We start from the raw sequence: 15360 nt of genomic DNA on the forward strand, positions 1-15360 counted from the left end.
GATTAGCAGAATTTTGACATAGTTGACACTACACTCCTTCCACCATCTGCATTCAACAGGAACCTTTACTAACAGCACCCTTTACCTGCCATAGAGCCTCTTAACTCCACATTATATGAACATCTCAAAAGTAACGCAGTTGATTGGCGACTTTACCTTACCTTTGTTTTCCTTCCCTTCCAACTTCTCTTATCTTTTTTTAAAAAATGATTTGTGAGAATTAAAGATTTGTGTGAATTATAGATCAGTGATGCTGCTGTTGGTTGTAATGTCTGACGGAGGATCGGAGTTAAATAAGTACGATTTTTCCCAAAGTAAACCATTCAGCTTTAATATTTTAAGTCACCCACATGACACAACATTTCTTGCAAAAATATAAAATGTGTGGAATAAATTCTCAGGCTGGAGTCAGATCAGATCAACAACGCTCTACAGTTGAGTTGTTTTTTTTCTCAGGCAGGTTTCCAAAGAAAGACAATAGCAGCTCGACTCAGCTCGTCTTCATCCAAAGGTTCAGAAAGAATCACTCTGAAAACAACTCTGAATTTGTCTCTCTGCAAAAGTATTACAGGCAGCAGCCTGGTGTCTGCTCTTAAATAGAGTTTTATGGGTCTCAAGCTTTATTTTTGGTTATGAGATTAACAGAGATGTATTTTGATTCAGACATTCACAGTCCCCAGAGGATGAAACTTAATAACTGATTCTTCCTTCTAAAATTTAAAAGTAAAATATTTAAAAATACCTCGGAAACTAATGACTAATACTAACATACAAAAAGCATGTTACACTAAAATGCTAAATGTTAGCAAATATGCTAAACTCCACTTTCACAGGGTACTATTGACATCAATTACGCAGCTAACATTGAGCATTTTAACATTAGCTACGATTTCTGTGCTTATTAGATTTGCTGGAAAAAAGTCTTGGAAGTAAATCTCTATGCAAGTAGTATAAAAAGCTAATCTGGGAGGCTTCTTTCAATGTTGGACTTGGAGACAAGGAACGTTTTAGGACGCTCACGCTGCTTGCCACGATATGTTTGTGGGTTTTTTTATTTAGATTGTTGTGTTGCAAAATTAGCATGACATATTTGTCAAAAACCGCCACAACTATGAGAACAAGACCCAAGTTGTAAAATACCAAAATTGTCCTGTAACATTTTGACGGTTTCCCGAATCGCTTCAATTGAGGTTGTGAGCTAGAAATAAAACCCAGGGTGAAGAATAGTGGACGTTTTCATTTACTATCTAATACTTTGTATGCATGGTAACCACACACTCGTTAATATTCTGTATCATAACATTAACATTCAGCTCTGACCGATGAAAGCTGAATCTGTGCAGAGTTGAGTCTGACAAGCTGAGTCCGAGATGTCCTAAAAAGGCCACCGTACAGAGGATGAACCGTTTTGATTTTGGTAAGATGACCTTTCCTCAAAACTTTACAATTACTTCCCGGCTAGTGGAAAGTTTTTTCATTAATCCAGATAACTCTGTTTTCAACCATTTTTGCAGATGAACAAACAAAAAGTTATTATCATTGAAATTCTCCTTTTAAAAGAGTTTCCCAATAGTGCAAAGACATCTTAACGAAGAACAACGAAAAGGATGAAAACAAAACATTAGAATCAAAACATAATCGATACATTAAACATGTTTGTTTCTGCTGAGTTCCAGTTAGCGTCACGTAGGACAACTTTAACAAATGTGAAAAATACCTAATCGCTACATGAGATCTAAAATGTAACAACGGCGTCATAAAAATATGCTATCTCAGCTGAAAAAGTATATAAAGGCTCTCGATTTGTCTTTAGCTAGCCCTTCTGTGGCTTGACTGGCATGGCAGACATTTATTGTATGTGGAATTCTGGGAAAAGAAAAAGTCCCTCCAGCTTTTGGCCTCCAGGGTGTTTTTCCTGGCTTATTGAAGAATGCAGTGAAACAGGAAAAAAAAAGTTAAGATGTGTTAAAATTAAAGTTCTCTGGACCTGAATTATCGCCGCAGTGAGCATGTCACAATGTCCTCACACAGCTGCCTGACCGCCGCATCCTGGCGATGCACGAACAAACGTTATTCCTGCCGCCATCTTAGGGAAAGCTCGCAGTCTCCATGGTGACAGTTTCCATGGACTCGTCCGACGCAACCGTTGAGGGACTCTTCGGTGTTGCTGCTTCCTTTTGTGTGAAATGTCTACCCTCCGTGGGTCTCTAGGGGTCCTCCTCCATGTCGTCCAGGTTGGGCGACATGATGAAGTGTTTGGGGTAGTGCAGGCCTCTCTCGTCAGCGTGCTCTTCCCAGCGTGCGTCGTCGCTCTCGTGGGTGATGTAGCGCTCGCCTCGCCGCGTCTCAAACTCCCTGAGGTCCAGCCAGGTCTGGTAGTCCTGCAAGATGACGAGGACAGTAAACAAACAGCCCCAAACTTCAACCCAAAGAGTGGTAAAAACATCACACTCACAGTGGGCAGTTTTAAAGGTGAGATTCTGAAGCCCCTTTTTATAGCTTCAAACAACTAATTAAAACTAAACGTATCAGATTTCTTGGTCATGTAAACATGTAAGCATGTATCTAATCTGCTTTTTACATACTGTATGAGCATGTGAGCATGAGACTTTGCCCTGTAAGGAAAAACTGTGCTCTTACACAAGCAGCATATTGTATCACCGCAACACTTCAGATAAATAAGTAATTGCTTTCTAACTAAGGTGTGATTTCGCTGACTAACCTTGTTATTTGAGTACATACAGGTCATTCCTTGATGACAAAAGCGCAAACGTAGTAGTGTGGATGCAGCCTAAGGTTTGTAAAAAAAAAAAAAAAAAGAAAAACAGCTTGGGTTACCTGCAGCCACGGGTGGCTCAGTGACTTGTCCACGCTGTAGCGCTTCCTCATCTTCACCTGCAGCAGGTTATTAATGAGGTCTGTGGCTGTGAGGAAGAACAAACACTCAGAGTCAAAATCCTCTCTCTTCGCTTGGAAGCTTCTTTAGTCGTTTAAAGCTTAAGTTTAAAGCCTTAAAGCCATGTCTCAAGGGGAGAAGTAAAGGAGAAATGTATTTAATTAATTAAAAAACAACATTAAAACCTTTAAAAATAAGTATCGTTAAAAACATAAACACTTTTTCACGTTTAGGTTGAGTTTAATTGTAAATCTGAGATCTAGTCAACTTATCTGTTCTGGTCTCAATTTATTTTTCTCTTCAGCACTACAAGCTGTTTAAAGGACAACAGCTACACATAGAGATACACTGGTACTAAAATAAACTTGCATTTATTTAGGGCTGCAACAATTATTATTAATCCGAAGACTATTTTCTTGACTCATTTTTGGGGTAAAATGTAAAACATTTACTTGCTGACGTCATCAAACGTCTTATTTTGTGCAACCCGAGATCCAAAACATTAAGATATTCAGTTTACAATAATATAAAACTGAGAAAAACACTGCAACCAGAGGATTTTTAAACGATTAATTGATTAATAAAACAGTTGCCAATTAATTTTCTGTCGCTCAATGAATCTACTAATCGTTGCAGCTCCACATTTATTAGCTGGATGTTGAGGAGTTTTGTCACAAACTTTATCATACGAGAGCCCAAACTTACCCTCCTCTGAGATCTCCTTCCAGGGGTTGGGTGGGTACATGAAGGCGGCGTTTTGGATCTGGTCGTTGATGTCCTCGTCTTCATTGAAGGGAAACGTCCCGCTCAGACTGACGTAGATGATGACGCCGACCGACCACATGTCCAGAGATCGGTTGTAGCCTTTGCTGCGAAGCACCTCGGGCGCCAGATAGGCCGGAGTGCCGACCACCGAGCGACGGAACGACTTCTCCCCGATGATACGAGCAAAGCCGAAGTCACAGAGCTTCACCTGGAGGACGAGAGAGGCGAATGTTGAAGTTTGTTGAAGTTGTGATTTGTTCTGCTGAGCTCTGAAGTCTCATCAAACATTTAAAGCGACAAAAAGAGAAGAAACGATGATGATTTGAGGCGATTTGTTCTAACCTGAGGGAAGGGTTCTGCTGAGGCCAGGAGAACGTTCTCAGGCTTCAGATCACAGTGGACGACGTTCTTGAAGTGCAGATGTCTCAGGGCCTCCAGGATCTATGGACACAACATGTACAAGCTGATTTTACACACAACAGTTGGGGCATTGAACCGTAATCGATCTTATGGTCATTCACACACACACACACACACACACACACACACACACACACACACACACACAGACTCTAAAAACTTTAAAAAAAATGTCTGATGACTAATGATTGTCAAAATTCTCTTGCATCAAAACCGGCGGTTGGATCTCTGGCTTGATCAAGACACCGAACCTCAGGTTGTTCCCGATGGGCAGGTATGGACTGGTTATTGATATCTTGTAGAGCGGGTGTGTTTGTGCTTGTGGGTCCCGCCTTAAAGGACGAAGCCTCTTTAAACTGTGGGCCCTACTGGGTTACTTTAACTCGCCGAAGGAAAAGCTGTTCTTGGGAGCCGACTGTTCGGTCCAACTTGTGCGCACTGTGAGACCGAGGAGGGGCCCACACAGTACGTGGGTGTAAATTAAAAGTCTTCAGTGCTGTGATAATGAGGGGATGAACCCACTAGAGATTGCCTCAGAGGGGTGCGGCTGTACTCACGGAATCTGGAGTTATGATACATAAATAATGTTGGCACCTATTCATTTTGAAAGAGCAATGGCCAACACTCAACCAACCAATGGTGTAACTTCATCCCCCAGAAACTCAGCTCGAGAAAGACTTTCATACTTATAGTGCTCGCAACTCTGTGGGTTTGTTACTTTGACTTTCAGAGTAGGGACGATAATCAAATGTTGGACGCCATCATTCAGAAGGTTCCTGGTTGTCACTGACCTGTGTGACCAGGAACTTGGTGAGGCGTTCAGGCAGTCGACTCTTCTCGCTGGATAAAATCATCTCCAACATGTCCCCGTGAAGTTTCTCCATGACGACAAACACCTGCTCGGGCGTCTCGAACATGCACTCCAGGTTGACAATCCCCGGGTGGTGAAGGTTCTGTCAGAAACATAATAATGAGGAAATTTAAACATAGTTTTAGTACAGTTTCCTTCTCTGAATACTTTATTTTCAGTTGCATGTAAAATAAGAAATCAAAGATGAATTTCAGTTAGATTTCATCAGATTTTATATCATTTTAATCACTCGGAGCGTCGCACCTGGAGAATGGCCACTTCATTCCTCAGCTGGCTCTCCTGCTTCGTTGGAAACCTCATTTTGTCGATGATTTTGATCGCCACGTCTCTGCCGGTCTTTCTGTGTTTACCTGCAGAGGACGAGGAGAGAGCTAACATTTTAGCTCTCTACTGACATTTTCATTAATCTGCAATGGCTAACTTAATAAAGGGAAACACAATGATGATCCACAAATGCCGTAATCTGCATTTCCCACATGTTCAGACAGACGGGTGGAGTCAATCTGTCAAAATAAAACGCTGTGAGCCTCTTTTTGGCAGATTTAAGAGGATGACATGATTGCATCAGACTCAGACTGTTTTCATTTGGTCTGAACTGTAAGTGCTGCCAGTGCGGTTGTGTTTAATTTGACCAAGTTTTCTGCCATGTGACTCACCTCCATAGACGATCCCAAACTGTCCAGAGCCGAGGACCTCGTCGGCAAAGATCTGATACACTGAACTGATATCCTGAACAACACAGACATCAGACAAACACATATGTAAACGGGTGAATCCAAATGTCTTCATCCTGACAAATGACACACTAATGACATAAAAGGTCTGTGAGTCCGTTGCTAGCTAGTTTACACCAGATGTCTATAAAGCTGGTAAACTATATTGGCTGTATGTCCGCAAAGAATCAGTGTAATGAGCATTACAGTCTCATGGGGTCGATATCAAAGCCTGTAGACTTTAATCTTGTTTATTTCTTAAACTGGATGTTAAGAAAACATAAGCATCTGTTCTTACAACCCATTTTACAGTAAATATTATATATATATTCAGTTAAATGTTTGAGTGTTTGTCGCTCTAGGACTCCGTAAGTAGAAAAAAAATCTGTCTGAACTCAGAAATCAGATGCTGTAGAAAACTCTAACCACTGGTATCTCTCTAACCAAACTTAAATGATTAATTATTAAATAGAAAATTCAACACAGAACATGTTGGGTTTGGTTCATCATATGAGACATTTGTCATAACCACATAATAATCTTCTGTAAGAAGATAATATAAGTGATGACTTACCACATTTTCCTGTATCTGGGAGTTGGACACTGATATGCTGATAGATAATTCCTCTGAGGAGACAAAAAAAACACATTACATTATAAAAATGTACAAGCCACAGATACTGCAACCCATAAACCACACACACGTAAACTCCCTCACTTACAGCAGACACGTGTGAGGTTTTATTTTTCTAACCTTCAAATCATTAAAATCTCATTTCCTATGTTTCCTTGTTTGTTAAAGAAAAAGGCGACAGAGGAGATTTCCAGCTGAGATCAAACCTACAGATTTGTTTGTTCAACACATGATGAAAGAACATGAGGATGTTTCCAGCTGCGACGACGACCTCCAAATCATTTTCCAGATTTCACAATAATTAAAGCTTCCATTTCCTGTCTCCCTCTTTCTCTCTGTGTTTAATTACGTGTAAATACAAAGGAGACGCTCACAAACTGCTGCTAATGTTAATTCGGCATGACATTAAAAGGCCGAAGGCGCGTTTGGTGTGCGAGTGAATTTCCACTGATGAGCTGATAATGATTTCAGATCGCTGGTCGGACTTTGATCGGGTCATCCCTCTGCGATCGATACCAACAGTCTGCTGTAACAGGTCATCGGTTAGGTCATCAATCAGAGAGTTTACATAACTTCATCGATCGAAATGTAAACTGTGGGAAGTCCAGATCTGTAGTTCAAATTCTTAAATTGCAGGACCCCCACTGACCTTAATGGAAGAGGCTTCTTGTGACTTTTTATATGATTGCTGTTGGTATTGTTTGTGGTTACTTTACCAATCTGCCTGGAGTGCTTTTATTTTGTATATGTCGCAGGAAATGAATTGTTTTTTGGGGGAAGTTGGGGAAATATGCTTATTTACGTTCTTTCCGAGGGTTAGAAGATTTATATCAATGTCACATGTGGGCTTTAAGTACAGAGATGGAGTCAGGACGTGTGTTTTGTTGTCTGGTTTGTTTGTTGTTGTTTTTTCTAATGTTTGTGCTTATAAAAATGAAAAACCAATAAAAAGAGTATTAAAAAAAATTGTGAAACATCTTCAGGAAGTGTTACATTTTACTAAGAGGAGCTTAACATCACAAAAACATTAAGGAAGAGCCAAATTATTCTGAATGTCAGTCCTGACTTTATTTTATTATGCTCGGTTAGGAAATGTCTGTTTCCTTCAATCCACCACAGTCTGTGTTTTGGGGTAATGTTTTGTAATTTATTGTTTATTATATTCTCACTTTTTCCACAGTTTCCTGGATGAGGAAAAATATGTAGACCTTACTGTTTATTCTTAAAGAACTAATAGTATAAATTCAGTGCATTGGTTTATGTACTATTGCAGTGTTTGGCATTGAGATGATTAAAAAAAAAAGCCTTGTTACATCATCTGTCCATTAACTTATTGATGTGTGTTGCTGTAATTTCATGGAAAATGGAAAACCAAACATTTATTTTTGGAAAGAAACAGAAGCTTGACATTAATTACTCAACAGGTGGAAAACGCAGCTGACTGCATCCTCTTAAGTACAACTGTTTTATAATAATGAAAGTCTTCCATAATAGTTAATGGTGATTTTTTTTAAAGCCATGAGGTCCATTTAGTCATTTAGTGCTAAAGATCTCATTCTGGGAACTTAAAACTCTTATTTTCAGACAAAAAGACACTTTAACCTGAGATGAATCAGAGCGGAAAATCCTCTGAAATCCCTTCAATCATGTTAAAATGTCAGCAGGCGGTCAGTCTCTCTCTGTGTGTGTGTGTGTGTGTGTGTGTGTGTGTGTGTGTGTGTGTGTGTGTGTGTGTGTGTAGAGGTGGTGGTGTTGTATAACAGTTGTCCCCTGAAACAATATTTGAAAACTCTTACCAGACAAATACATCCATAAAAACATATCAGAGTCTAATCTGATTTGAGAAATGACTCCACTGCTGTGTCAAAGGGTAAAAGACATGCAGTGTTGTGGGTTCAGTTCCTCATAAAGCTCAACTGAGAGGCCTTTCTAATGAGAATAAAACAAAATCTGCATTTATTAATATCAGAATAGATGTTTTTTTTAAATCTCCTTTAACAGTATCCCCCCCTGTAGCCCTGACAGCTCGTGGAGTCCCTCAGGGATAATTTTTGGGGCCAGTCTTGTTCTGTTAATGCTTCCCCAAGGACACATTGTAAATAGGCGTCTTATTGTAAAACAAAATCGAAAGAGTGCCGAACAAATGCACAATTTCCTTCTATTTGAGTTCAGTTTGCTAGAAGAAAAACTGAATAGAGCAAGAGAACATGAAGTTGGACTAAAGTGGACGTTTCTGGCAGTTACTCACTGTGGACCTTCCCCTGGCCGGGCCCTGTGCAGACACTCGCTTTGGGAGTGACGGGCATCATCGCCTGTCGGATGGCCTTCTCCCAGCTCTGGCCGACGTCGCGCCCCACGCCGGTCGCCGCCAGAACAGGGTTGTGGTGCAGGCCGCCGTTGTTCTCCCCAACGTAGTACACCATGTTGTCTGTGATCACCTCGAAGCAGTGAGGGTTGCTGCCCTGGGGCAGGCTGCCGAAGTCCTGCGCCGGCTCCACCTGGAGGATCTCGGACAGTGGGATCTCCTGTTGTTTGTTAGGATAAATAAAAAGTCACATAGAACATTTAGATTCCTGCTGTCGTAGGTCATAAAAGTCCCGAAAAAGACCAAAATAATCACCAAAAAAAATGTTCTTCTGGTTGGACATACCTCCACTTTCAGCTCATAAACCCAAACCTCTGAGCTTGTACATCTCCCCCCTTCAAATTCTGGTAAAACTGTACCATCTTAAGAGTCATTTCCTCCAATAAGAAGCACCCAGAAGCGCTTGAAATTATCCAAAAGACACTGTTCCAGCTCCCTCCATCCTAACACCTCTCCTCTCTCTGCTGAACTGTGAGACGCTCTTTGAGTTTCAGTGTTTGAAACTTTCCTTCCTTCCTTTTCTGGCAGAGTGCACCCCCTCCTCCCCCCAAAAAAACCACCCCACCCCTCCAAAACCTCTGCCAGATCAAACATATAAAAAGGAGCACGATCGGCCCAGCGGTGTCTTCGTGCCCCTCAGTGTCATCTGAACGTTTTGTGTTTTGCCAAGTTCATCCGCCGCCCCCCTCCTCACCCCTAACCACAAACTCCGATCAGCATCTATTCATCCCGCCGCTCTGATTAAAAGGCAGGACGTGCCTCAGCCACTTTGGGCACGAGGCAGCGTGGCGACAGGCCAGAGAGACGGCAGGGAAGCGACCCGAGGTCCCAAAAACCACCACAAATCTCCCCCTCTGCCTTGTCCCCCTCCCTCAACCCGCTCTCGCTTTCTCTTCAAAGGAAGGTCTCTGCAGCGCTTTGTGGTAAAGGTCAGCAGGTCGCCGGCAGACACAAGATGAAAGGAGGTGGAGTATGAGAGAGGAAAATGATACAGAATGAAAAGAGCTGCAGCTGTACTGACCTGAATTCAAATGTGATCATTTGATATTTCAAGGAAACATTTTTTTCCTTTTCTCAAAATTTTAAATTGGATCAAAATGTCAGAAAAATTTTACCACCTGATTTTGTTTTAGTTCAATCTTAAACCTTCTGTTTAATTCCTCCAGGTTTCTAAATGGTTGGCGGGTCTCCACTTAAACTGTAGAGGACAACTCTACTAATTCAGCTTAACCACCATTCAAAATCATGTATAGAAAACTGGAAGTGATTACAGCAACAGTATCGAACTGTTGATTCATTAATAAAAAAAGTTCCAGTCATTCTCTGGTTCCAGCTTCTCAAATGTGATAATTTGCTGATTTTCTCTGTTTGATAATGAGCGCCTGCTTATTTATTTTATTTTATTTATTGCTTATTACTCCTCCTGCAGCATACAGCTGCTCTGCCTGGCCGTGGAAGTTGAAGCTGTGGATATGATCATTGCTCGGGCTGCATTTGTGATTGAATCTACGATGCTATGGCTACAGGAGCTGTACTGTGACTTCTTTTTATTATCTTTTACTTTCTCTTTTTATCAGTGCTTATTTCTGTCCTTGTGCTGCTGCGACACCTGAATTTCCCCTCTGGGGATCAATAAAGGCCTTATCTTATCTTACTGCTGCTATAAAGAGCAGCCAAGAAAGCATTGTTGAGCCATACGAGTATGAACCCGCGCTGCTTCTATCAGATAAACAGCTGTGTTACCAATATACCACAAGACAGTTCAGGAATACAGTAGCTTCACAATGCTCAGCCAACATAACTACGTCAATTCACTGTAAACACACCACCCCTGCATGTAGTTATTGTTGCAGCCATTATAAAGTAATGTGTCACAGCTATAATGATAACAAAGAAAGCACCGCCATGACTACAGCCACAATCACAGCGACAGAAACAGACAAAGCTCTGTCGTCCCACTGCTATCGTCACCATCACAGCTACAGAACCGGGCTCTGCAGCAGTCGGTGAGAGAGCGAGGCTCCATCAGCCAGAGCAGCCACAGCTGAGGTTGTGCCCAATCGCACTCTGGGCACAACCGGCAGTGGTCTAATACAAAATACTGGCTAATAATACGGCTCAGAGGGATGGATTAGAGGGAAAGTTATTGCAAGGGAACGCAGAATTAGTTCCACTGTGACCATTCGGGCTCCATATTCTTATAGCTTTGTGAATTATTGTTTGGCTTTGGACAAGCGGCAGACTCTGTGGCTGACAAATAACGCCAAAATCTACAGTTCCCTGAATGGCCACTTGAGGCTCACTACAAAGGCAAGTCAATCTCCATAAGTCCCCATTAAAATGCCTTTACTTTAAAGAAGAAATGTTAACAGCCTGGTTCAAAGAATGATTTTGATCTCGACAGCTAATTTCCTTGTTCATGACTGTAGGTGGGGTTGATTTTTTACATAACTCAACCATTGAAATTATATCAAGGCTTAAAGAAATGCATAATTAGGGGCCGGCCAGAGTGACCTCACTGAGCTTCTTCAGAAACCTTTGGGTGACACCACGGAGACTACGTCCACTTTTATGCAGCCTATGGTTTTAGATTGTTGGCTGGACTAAACAACATATCTGAAGTCGTCACATTGAGCTCTGTTGTTCTATTTTATGATTTCAGTGACTGAACAAGTAATTCTGAATCCTGATATTTGTTTGCATGATTGAGTGAATGAGAATAAATAATGTAAATATTAACAAAAGCTCACCACAAAGCCCATTTACTATTTTAAAAAGCTCAGAAAAATTCATGTCAACTGGGCAAACTCCATCTACTGAGTGAGTCTGTGTAATACAACTAAAAAAGCTCCAGAACAGCTACTAAATGGATCCTGCTGGGACATCACTATTTTAAAATAATGTTGTTTTAGAAATGCATTGAAATGTTAATTTTACTATTGTTTCCCTTAGTGGAAGGTTACAACTTACTGCAAACATCCAGACCTGATAAGAATAATTACAGCGAATGATCTGGTTATAATTAAACAGTGATGTGTGTTAATGTCTCGTGGCTGTTACTGCATGAACCTGACTCCCTCCACTCTTCTCTTCACGTTGCTGCTTTGTTTGGCCGAGCAGCTGAAACCAGATCTGCTCTGACTGGGTCTCCTACCTTGTAAAACTTGGCTCCACTTTCATTCTGAAACAGAGTCAGACTCTTGCTGTCCAGCCTCCAGTAATGTCTCTTCCTCTGGAAAGACAAAATTAAGTTCATCAGGATAAAAACTTTATAGATTCAAAAGTGTTTAATTTACATATACACAGGACTGGTCAGTATTTCACTTTATACTAAATACTGTACTTTTTACTCAACTACATTTACTGTGTTTGTAAGATTTTACGAACAAAACGTGATCAGTTTATAAAATATTATGAATTATTTAAGAGTACTCTACCTAACAGTATATAAAAATAATTAAAAGGTAGCTCCACCATGACCAGCTGCAACATTAAAGTACCACTTTCATAATAATAATCACTGAAAGGAGCCATTCATTATAATGAGCACTTTTTATGCTTATAATCCTTCAAACCCCATTTTATAGTTATAATTATGGTCTGCATCAATGTGTTTTCATTCACAGAATGGAGTCCGCCATTCCCGCCCTGAATTCAAAGTGGCTACACAGTCACAAGGGATTCACAGACACACACACACACACATACATATTTTGTGTTTGTGTTTGTATGTTTGGTATCTCTTCTCACCAGGTTGTCGCGGCTGGTATAGTGGACCATCCAGCCCTCTTTAACCACTGTGGAGCTTTTCCTCTTGGTGTGTTTGATGGACTGAACCACACGCATCAGAGGGATGTTACTGCTGGTGCACGGGCTGCATGTGAACAAATGAACAACAAACCATAATTTAGAATACAGTCACCTTATTAAAAAACTATCTTGGTGTGCTGACCTTTAATGACCTCTGACGTCTCATTAAACACACTAGACGCTGTTTTTACGGCGCATAAGAGCTTCAAAATGGGGAATGTGGACAGTTCTTCCTGCTTGTCCGTACAGCTTCAGCAACAGTGTTTTTTATCATCTTCATTTCAAAAATCCAATCTTTCTCAACATTTTAAGACACAGAGATCATTTTACATGCCTTCAATCTCATCACGCCTGGATTATTGCGACAGCCTGAACCCAAAATCTATTGATCAGCTCCAGACTCTACAGAACTCAGCTGCCAGGCTCTTAACCAGAAGCAAGAAACATGATCACATCACTGCTGTTTTATTCTCTTTACACTGGCTCCCAGTATGTTTTAGAATTAATTTTAAGATTTTACTGATTACTTTTAAGGCTCTTTGTGGCCTCTCCCCCTGCTTTATCTCCAACCTATCAGTACTATACGTTACTATTTCTTATGCTTGTGTTTACCACAGATCTTATTTCAGGCATCTAACCAAAAGCACATTCAAGAAACTCATTGACTTTGAGGCAAGTGGAACTGGAGGTGCAAAAATAATAACTCATTCTGGGTTTTAGGACTAATTCTTGAAGCACTCTGTTAAGTTAAAAATATAAAGTTAGTGGACTGACTAAGTAATATGCGTTATACTGCAATATTTGGATACAATTAGCTAATACTGGCCACCATAAGCTACTGATAACAGAGCAAGTAAAGCTGATTGACTTAATGACCACTAAATTTAAAGCTTGTCTTCAAATGATATCTTCTACTTTTAACATTTCTAACTTCTTAACTCTTCTGGTGAGAGAAGTGCTGATTATTTAAAAAAACTAATTGACTTGTGCAAATACTGGATCCAAAGTATGAATGAATTTCTATAATGGTTTATAGTTTGAAGAAACTGACATCTTGAAGTGTCCACTTTCTAAGTAGTATCCATCCATCATATTCTGAACTCACCTGATGGCTCTGAGCGTCTCGTCATCCTTCTCACCGTCCGTGCAGGGACCCTCGATGAAGAAGAGCTTGTCGTCGGGGGTGGACAGTTCGTCCTGCTCGTCCATGCTGTGACCGCCGTCACTGTTGACGTCACAGTTGTCCACCTCCATCGTCGCCTCGGAGTCCAAACTGGGACTGGCTGGTTCTGTGGAAAAACAAAGTCAAAAGTACTTTAGAGCAGCAGTTCCTCAAATGGCTGCAAAAAAAGAACGAAAACGGCACAATATATTATCTCCAGAGACTTAATTTTAATAGCACAGGTTTAAAGTGCTTTACAACAAAATGAAACAGAATACACACACACACACACACACACACACACACACACACACACACAGTTTAAGGGTTTTCACTTCGTCTGATGTGAATCCTGATGGTAATTCTGAAAATATACAATTGCAAGTATAAAATGTGTTGCTGTCAGTAACTAATACAATATTTGTTATTGACAAATAGAAAAAAGGTAAAGTTACGGCTCTTGTTTTTATTGGGTGGCTAACGTACAACATTGCTGCTTCTGTGCATTTTTGGATCCTTCTATACAGATATCACCGCAATTTACTAAAAATGAATAAATATATATATATTCAAAATTTACAGATGTGATATTAGACTTTGTAATAATGTAAGTATAGATTAAAGTGAGGATAACTGGTGTCAGGTGCGCACAAACTCACCTCCATTAAAGTCGACCTCACCGAGGCAGTCTCGAGGTACTTTGGCCGCACATCTCTTATGGCAGTTAAATTTACAATCTGAAGTAGAAGAGATGAGCAATGTAATCAAACATTCATCATAAATTTTAGGGGCAACCCAGCCAACTTATTTGGTTGAATTATACATAAAAATATTTATAATAGTTTAAATTAAATATTTTAGAATATATCATCACCTTTGCACTGCATCCCCTGGCGGAAGAGGCCCTTAAGCAGACGCTTGCAGAACTGGCAGATGGTGGGACGAGTGTAGGTATGGACGGAGAAGGTGTGAGGGACTTTGACCCGACCCAGGACCATCTTCTCCATCCAGATTGGACGGCCGCTCAGCAGGGAGTTACGCTTCCCGGCACCCAGGAGGGGGCGCTGCTTCAACCAGGGAGGGAAAAACGGAAGGTAAAACGTTGGAAGAAATGGAGAAGAAACTCAAACAATTTATATTTTAAACAAGTTATTACAGATATAGCCTGGACGATACTGGATTTTTTAGGATGATTCCGAGAGCATTAAAAGTATCTGATAACAAGCCAATTGCATTTTTTCATAAACTCACAACATAAGCAAACATTATTTTATTTCTTAAATTTGTCCCGTGTTTTTGACAGAAGTAAACTAAACTTGTCAAAGCTCTCTGGTAGATAGACAGTGAAGGTAGAGTGTTAAAAAATCGAAATTACAATATGTTGTGTAATGATTTTTGTATTCAAACGACAAACCACTAGATAGCAGTGTTGTAAATGTGAACAGAGGGCTATAATGTTGGCTGTTACAGAGACTGACTGATTAATACAAACGCAAACAAAAGCAGAATTTGTTTTACTCAGATTTTATGTATATTGTGGTGTGTTCTTAGTACTATATATGTATGTTTGCCTAAAATTAGATTTTTTTTAAAATCACAATATATATTGTGTTGCTCCCAGTATCGCAATATATGGCAATATATTGAATTGTAACCACTGTATCGTGGTACGTATCATCAGATTCTTGCCAATACACTGCCCTAATGCCTACATGATGATCAGG

The 15360-nt window shown here is 40.4% G+C and overlaps 1 protein-coding gene across 2 annotated transcripts in view; it reads right to left on the minus strand.

Annotated features, from left to right (window-relative positions):
* Positions 1 to 303: 303 nt before the first annotated feature.
* Positions 304 to 15360, minus strand: part of LOC127368011 (serine/threonine-protein kinase D3) — a 42609-nt gene continuing 27552 nt past the window's right edge. Inside the window, exons 6-19 of one of the 2 annotated variants that reach the window (XM_051408406.1) lie at positions 14511 to 14703; positions 14296 to 14373; positions 13580 to 13763; positions 12415 to 12538; positions 11819 to 11896; positions 8548 to 8824; positions 6240 to 6292; positions 5609 to 5681; positions 5196 to 5302; positions 4873 to 5034; positions 4004 to 4102; positions 3602 to 3869; positions 2839 to 2924; positions 304 to 2381 (exon numbers count right to left, since the gene is read on the minus strand). In XM_051408406.1, coding sequence (XP_051264366.1) covers positions 2208 to 2381; positions 2839 to 2924; positions 3602 to 3869; positions 4004 to 4102; positions 4873 to 5034; positions 5196 to 5302; positions 5609 to 5681; positions 6240 to 6292; positions 8548 to 8824; positions 11819 to 11896; positions 12415 to 12538; positions 13580 to 13763; positions 14296 to 14373; positions 14511 to 14703 — 1956 coding nt within the window. In that variant the 3' untranslated portion in view covers positions 304 to 2207. The remainder of the gene's footprint in view (positions 2382 to 2838; positions 2925 to 3601; positions 3870 to 4003; positions 4103 to 4872; positions 5035 to 5195; positions 5303 to 5608; positions 5682 to 6239; positions 6293 to 8547; positions 8825 to 11818; positions 11897 to 12414; positions 12539 to 13579; positions 13764 to 14295; positions 14374 to 14510; positions 14704 to 15360) is intronic. The other variant, XM_051408407.1, reaches the window with a different exon arrangement.

The sequence above is a fragment of the Dicentrarchus labrax genome, unplaced genomic scaffold (genome assembly GCF_905237075.1).
Source record: "Dicentrarchus labrax unplaced genomic scaffold, dlabrax2021, whole genome shotgun sequence".
NCBI classification, from domain to species: domain Eukaryota; kingdom Metazoa; phylum Chordata; class Actinopteri; family Moronidae; genus Dicentrarchus; species Dicentrarchus labrax.